Source organism: Panthera tigris, chromosome A3 (genome assembly GCF_018350195.1).
Source record: "Panthera tigris isolate Pti1 chromosome A3, P.tigris_Pti1_mat1.1, whole genome shotgun sequence".
NCBI lineage: Eukaryota > Metazoa > Chordata > Mammalia > Carnivora > Felidae > Panthera > Panthera tigris.
The window spans coordinates 66,495,605-66,501,604 of NC_056662.1; the positions used below are offsets into that span (position 1 = coordinate 66,495,605).

General features: G+C 36.3%; 1 protein-coding gene across 2 annotated transcripts in view; it reads left to right on the forward strand.

Annotated features, from left to right (window-relative positions):
• Positions 1-5,422, forward strand: part of MSH2 (mutS homolog 2) — an 80,964-nt gene extending 75,542 nt beyond the window's left edge. For both annotated transcript variants that reach the window (XM_007084705.3, XM_042981339.1), the window contains 3 exons: positions 207-454; positions 2,377-2,552; positions 5,108-5,422. In XM_007084705.3, the coding sequence (XP_007084767.1) occupies positions 207-454; positions 2,377-2,552; positions 5,108-5,278 (595 nt within the window). In that variant the 3' untranslated portion in view covers positions 5,279-5,422. The remainder of the gene's footprint in view (positions 1-206; positions 455-2,376; positions 2,553-5,107) is intronic.
• Positions 5,423-6,000: the final 578 nt, after the last annotated feature.

Consider the following 6,000-nt stretch of genomic DNA (forward strand, 5'->3'; position numbering starts at 1 on the left):
TTCCTTTTCCATAGTTGTTTATTTATGGCCATGCCCATTTTTTTAAGTTTCAGTGCTTTTTATTCACTGTTAAATTTTTTATATATTAAGATAATCTGTTATGTGTGTGGCGCATCTTTCCTATTACATTGCCTTAATTTTTTTTTTTTTTTTTTGCATTACCACATATTATATAACGGGGAGTTTTCATTAATTATGTGTTTCAGGTCTGCAACCAAAGATTCTTTAATAATCATAGATGAACTGGGAAGAGGAACCTCTACTTACGATGGATTTGGATTAGCCTGGGCTATATCAGAGTACATTGCAACAAAGATTGGTGCTTTTTGCATGTTTGCAACACATTTTCATGAACTTACTGCCTTGGCCAATCAGATACCAACTGTTAATAACCTACATGTCACAGCACTAACTACCGAAGAGACCTTAACTATGCTGTATCAGGTGAAGAAAGGTGAGTGTGTACTGCTAGTGTACCGTAGATTCAGGTGTGACAGTGAGAAACTTACTACCCTTGACATCATCAGTGATTGCCTTATTCTAAGTATGAATTGTTGATATTTGTACAGAACACATTTACCTTTAAATTCATAATCTGGGTACAAGGATGTGGTACATTATTTATATTTCTGTGTCTCATAGTAGACATTCATCATAACACAGTTGCAGAAAGAATAACTCTTCAACATTATCACAGAGGGTTTTGTGCTATCTCTACCATGGCAGCATGATTTCTTATCAGATTACCTACGGTCAATGACAATAATAAGCTTTGAAGTTCCAAGGCTTTTTAACAAACTATTTATTATATTATAATTATCTAATTGTTTTTTTTTTTTTTTTTTAAGTTTATTTCTTCACTTTGAGAGATGGGGGCGGGAGCGGGGGGAGAGGAACAGAGAGGTAGAGAGAATCCTAAGCAGGCTCTGTGCTGTCAGCACAGAACCCTACTCGGGCCTTAATCTCACCAGCTGTGAGATCATGACCTGAACCAAGATCAAGCATTGGACGCTTAACCAACTGAGCCACCCAGGTGCCCCTAAAGAGTGTGTTACGTGAACAGGTTCATTTAAAGGTAGGGTTTCCACAAATCCTGAAATTGTTAGTAGTTCTCACATACAGAATGACTTATTTGTTAGCATTTCATCCTTTCAGAAGAGTTTGTCATTTGTGGGTCTGGCAGCTAATAAGCTTACAGGGTTGATGAGATTAACATGCTTCCTAAACATTTCACCAATCATTGGAATAGTTTTTTCAGATGGCTTTCTGATTTTCCAGGAACATGTTTTCCTGCATCAGTGGGTTGCACATAAGTGAGATATATTTTTGGTTCTTTTATTCTTTGTTGCTTATGCTTCATTGGGAATCCTTTTGAGTTATTGATAAAAAATAAAGATACTTTTAGTTGGACCTGGAATTTAGCATGAAATTGAGGTTTCGTTTTGTTTTGTGTGATGAAGAAATGGGTTCAGAATTTTAAAAGACCAGATGATGTGAGGAGATGATAGGAATAAATCCATCCAATCCATCTCCAGCCCCAGAACATCAGAGATATGTAACTAGGCAAAAAAATTTTATAGTTGATACATAGTTGAGGCAAAAATGGAATCTCCATCTTAACTGTCTGCGAGCATCACTAGTATTAAACGTCTGGAAGGAATGTCTTAAGTCAGTTTATTTTCTGCAAATGGGGATGAAGATAAGCTACCTAATCAATAAATTTACTAGTGACTTGGGTCAAAAATTCCATTTTTTGGAATTTTTGCAGTAGTTTAGAATCAGTAGTCATGTGTTTGCAGTAGTTTAGAATCAGAATAAGACTATGTAAGAATGGTAAGTAACTTTTCTAAGACCAGTATTGTAAATATTTATATTTATCTAGCCAATTTTCTGAAGTCATTATCTCTAGAAAATGATGTAGGCAGATCTAGAGGATAGACCATTGAGTAATAAGTCTGTATATTTTGAATTAAATGCTCTTAATTAGTGACACACATTTATCTTTTTTTTTTCTTAATACTTTATTTAGTTCCTCACTTATGAAATGAGAAGACCTCAGGAAGATTGAGTTGATTAATTTTTCTTCACAATCTGATATTTGTGTAGACCTTTGAGGGTTCTTATCAACCTTTTTTTCCCTGATATTTTTCCTACTACATTTGTTAAGGATAGAATATAACATTTTGTGCCAAGTCCTAGTTACTTTCCATTAAGGCCTAATTAAAATTCCTTCATCTAAGTTACTCTGAAACATTTGGCTAATGTATTTGAAATACAAAATTAAGCTTCCTAATTACAAGGTGAGATGGATAAGATCTCTTTACATTAATTGCTGTCTTTTCCTACCCTGTTCCTCATGATTCCCAAATTTCATAGGTGTCTGTGACCAAAGTTTCGGGATTCATGTTGCAGAGCTTGCAAATTTCCCTAGGCATGTAATAGAGTGTGCTAAACAAAAAGCCCTGGAACTAGAGGAGTTTCAGAATATTGGAAAATCACAAAACTATGGTGAAATGGAACCAGCAGCAAAGAGGTGCTATCTGGAAAGAGAGGTTTGTCAGATTGTTTTTGTAATTATTTAATCCTGTATTATATCTATCAGGTCACCAAGATGAGTTATTTCTTCCCTATGTGATTCTAATATTTATTTGTTGATCATTCATTGTTGGCTTTCACTTAGATTTCTTTGCATGGCAAAGACTTCATTCATCTCTATTATTTTTCTTTCTACACTATGTACATGCCCAAAGGAGAGCATTTCAAAGTACCAGATTTAAAACCTATGACGACAGGAATATTAGTCTAGGTGTGTGTTTGTTTTAGAGAGAGAGAGTGCACATGCATGCACAAGCTGGGGAGGGGCAGAGGGAGAGGGAGAGGGAGAGAGATCTCAAGCAGGCTCCAGCCCAGTGCGGAGCCCAACACAGGCTCCATCTCAGGACCCTGAGATCATAACCTGAGCTGAAATCAAGAGTTGGATGCTTAACAAGACTCAGCCACCCAGGCGCCCCCTTTAAAAGTTGGTTGTGGTGTGTGTGTGTGTGTGTGTGTGTGTGTGTGTGTGTGTGTGTGTGTTTGCTTGAACTTACGATCCTGACTGAGATCAAGAGTTGGAGGCTTAACTGACTGAGCCACCCCTAGTCTAGGTTTGAAGTAAGTAATTCAAAGGAGTAAAAGATGTCTGAGCACTTTTTTGATTACTTCATAAACAAATAGATCAAATCCAGTTATTTGCATGTTTACTCAGTGCTTAGTTAAGATGATAAAGAAAGGAACATAGTTCCTGCCTTCCAATTGTTTAGAATCTGGCTGGGGAGATAAGAATAATGAATATGTCATAGGGTTCCTGGCTGGCTCAGTTGGTAGAGAATGTGAGTCTTGATCTCAGGTTTGTAAGTTCAGGCCCTATGTTGGGTGTAGAGATTACTTAAAAATAAAATCTTAGGGGTGCTCAGGTGGCTCAGTCAGTTGAGCATCCGACTTTGGTTCAGATCATGATCTCGCGGTTTGCAAGTTTGAGCCCTGTGTCCAGCTCTGTGCTGACAGCTCAGAGTCTGGAGCCTGCTTCAGGTTCTGTCTCCCTCTCTCTCTGCCCCTCCCCCACTCATGCTCGCGTGTGTGCGCGCGCTCTCTCTCTCTCTCTCTCTCTCTCTCTCTCATAAACATGAAAAAAATTTTTTTTAATCTTAAAAAAGAAAAATATGTCATAGAGATTAATTAAGGGGTATATGACAAATGTTTATTCTGGAAAGCTCTTTGTGAGCAGAATGTTTCAGTTCTCATGGGAGAAGTTCATCTTAAGTTAGGCCTTATCTCTAAGTGATGGGTGAAATTTAGATACTAGCACAGGAAGGTACAAGCATGTGCCCAGTGTATTTTTTAGAAGTTAAAGGATTCTCTGCAGTAATGAAAATAAAAGAATCTTAATTCACCACTAGGTCCTGGCAGCATTTACTGTAGCTATACATTGTGAACTTCTTGTCATGTCTTTAGCTTTAACCAGTGAGTTTTTGGTGGTGTTCTTTATTGAAGGATAGATAATTGTTACAGTAGATTATTGTGTATGACTTTTAAGGTTTGAAAAGGCCTAGTTTCATCTGTTGTACCTATACTGGCAAGAGAAACGTATTCTATCTCGTTGCCAGTTTTAAGTTTGGAAGGTTGCTGTGAAATGGTCTTGGTGTCACCAGCACACCTGGTGGTGATCTGGGGTTACATAGGTTCCTTCATGTAATTCCTGGTTTCCAATTAGAACAGAAACCATGTACTTTTGATAATATTAATTACACTTTTTTGAAAAAATTTTAAGCTAAAGAAGATGCTCAGTCTAGATTTTATCTTTATTTGAAAAAGTGCACTTGTTATTTAATAGAGAAGTATTTCTTCGTTTCTTACCATTTGAATATCTACCTTTCAACCCTTAAGGTACTTATCACCAACTAGCTCCCTGTATGAAAAACAGGCTTTTTAGTTCTGCCTCATATGTGATGATAAACATTTACATAGTACTTACCTTTGCCAGGCATTGTTCTAGGCACTTCTAAGCACGCATATTCACTCTCCATTTCTCCTAACAGCCCTGTGGAGGTTGGTAATATTATCATCCCATTTTATGGATGAAGAATGTGGGTTAAGGGATTTGCCCACAAATGACATGGCAAGTAACAGCCATGTTTTTTAGAATGGCAATAAATGGCCAGTAAAATAATACTGATTTTAAAATTCTGTATGTGTATGAGTACTGAATTTTCAGTGACTATTTATGCCTTACAGTATTTATAAACCTTGAGTTCTTTTTCTCCAGAAGACTGTTTATGCATCGATTATAAAAGGTGAGGGATTTGGAAACTATTAAAATATTCAGCCCCTTTCATTAGCAGCTGAAAAGATATTTATAAATGTCTTTTAATAACTTGCTATTAAGAAATATGGTCAACTAAGGCCTTTGTGTATATTCTAGATAGTGCACACTTGTAGTTTAAAGAATATTCTTTGAATATTGGGTGGTGTGTTTAGATTGAAATTTAAAGAAACAATTCATTACAGTTCAATGTGACTTTTTAAAAAGACATTTTAAAGACTAATGGATCATTCATATGTCTTTCAGCAAGGTGAAAAAATTATTCAAGAATTTTTATCCAAGGTGAAGCAAGTGCCTTTTACTGAAATGTCGGAAGAAAACATCACAAAAAAGTTAAAACAGCTGAAAGCTGAGGTAATAGCAAAGAATAATAGTTTTGTAAATGAAATCATTTCACGAATCAAAGTTACTACATGAGGAAATCCCATCAAAGGAACGAAGATAATATTGATAAGCTATGGTCTGTAATACTTTTGTATTGTTTTTATATTAACCCTTTTTTTCATAGTGTTGGCAATTTGATGCCCATGGGATATCACCTTAATAAAATATTTAGTAATACTTTGAGTACATTTTCAAAGATCTTTATTTTGAAGAATGAGAGCTGTAACTGAGGAATACATAAATGGACATGGGCAATAGTAGTCAGTGTGTGGAATTTTATAAATAAAATCATGTAGTTTGTGAAATTTGATATGTGTTACATTTCTTTGTAATAAGACTTTCTATTTAAACATTCATTTATGTTTTTGAGAGAGAGAGTGAGAGTTTGGGGGGGGTCAGAGAGAGAGAGACCCAAGTAGGCTCCACACTGTCAGCGCAGAGCCCCACACAGGGCTTGAACTCACAAACTGTGAGATCATGACCTGAGCCAAGATCAAGAGTCTGATGTTTAACCAACTGAGTCACACAGGCACCCCTGTAATAGGACTTCTATATGTGTTTATTCCCAAATGGTATGGAAGAAACAAGTAGCACCCAAAGACTTTGTACAAGTAAAGGATCTTCAAACTAGAATGAACCATGGAAATTATTTCCCTTGATTCCCCAGAGTGTCTGTTTGTTGGCAGGAGCTAGGGTAGCTGGATACACATTAGCCAAGGAATTTGTTACAAATTCCTTATTTCCTTATTTTACAG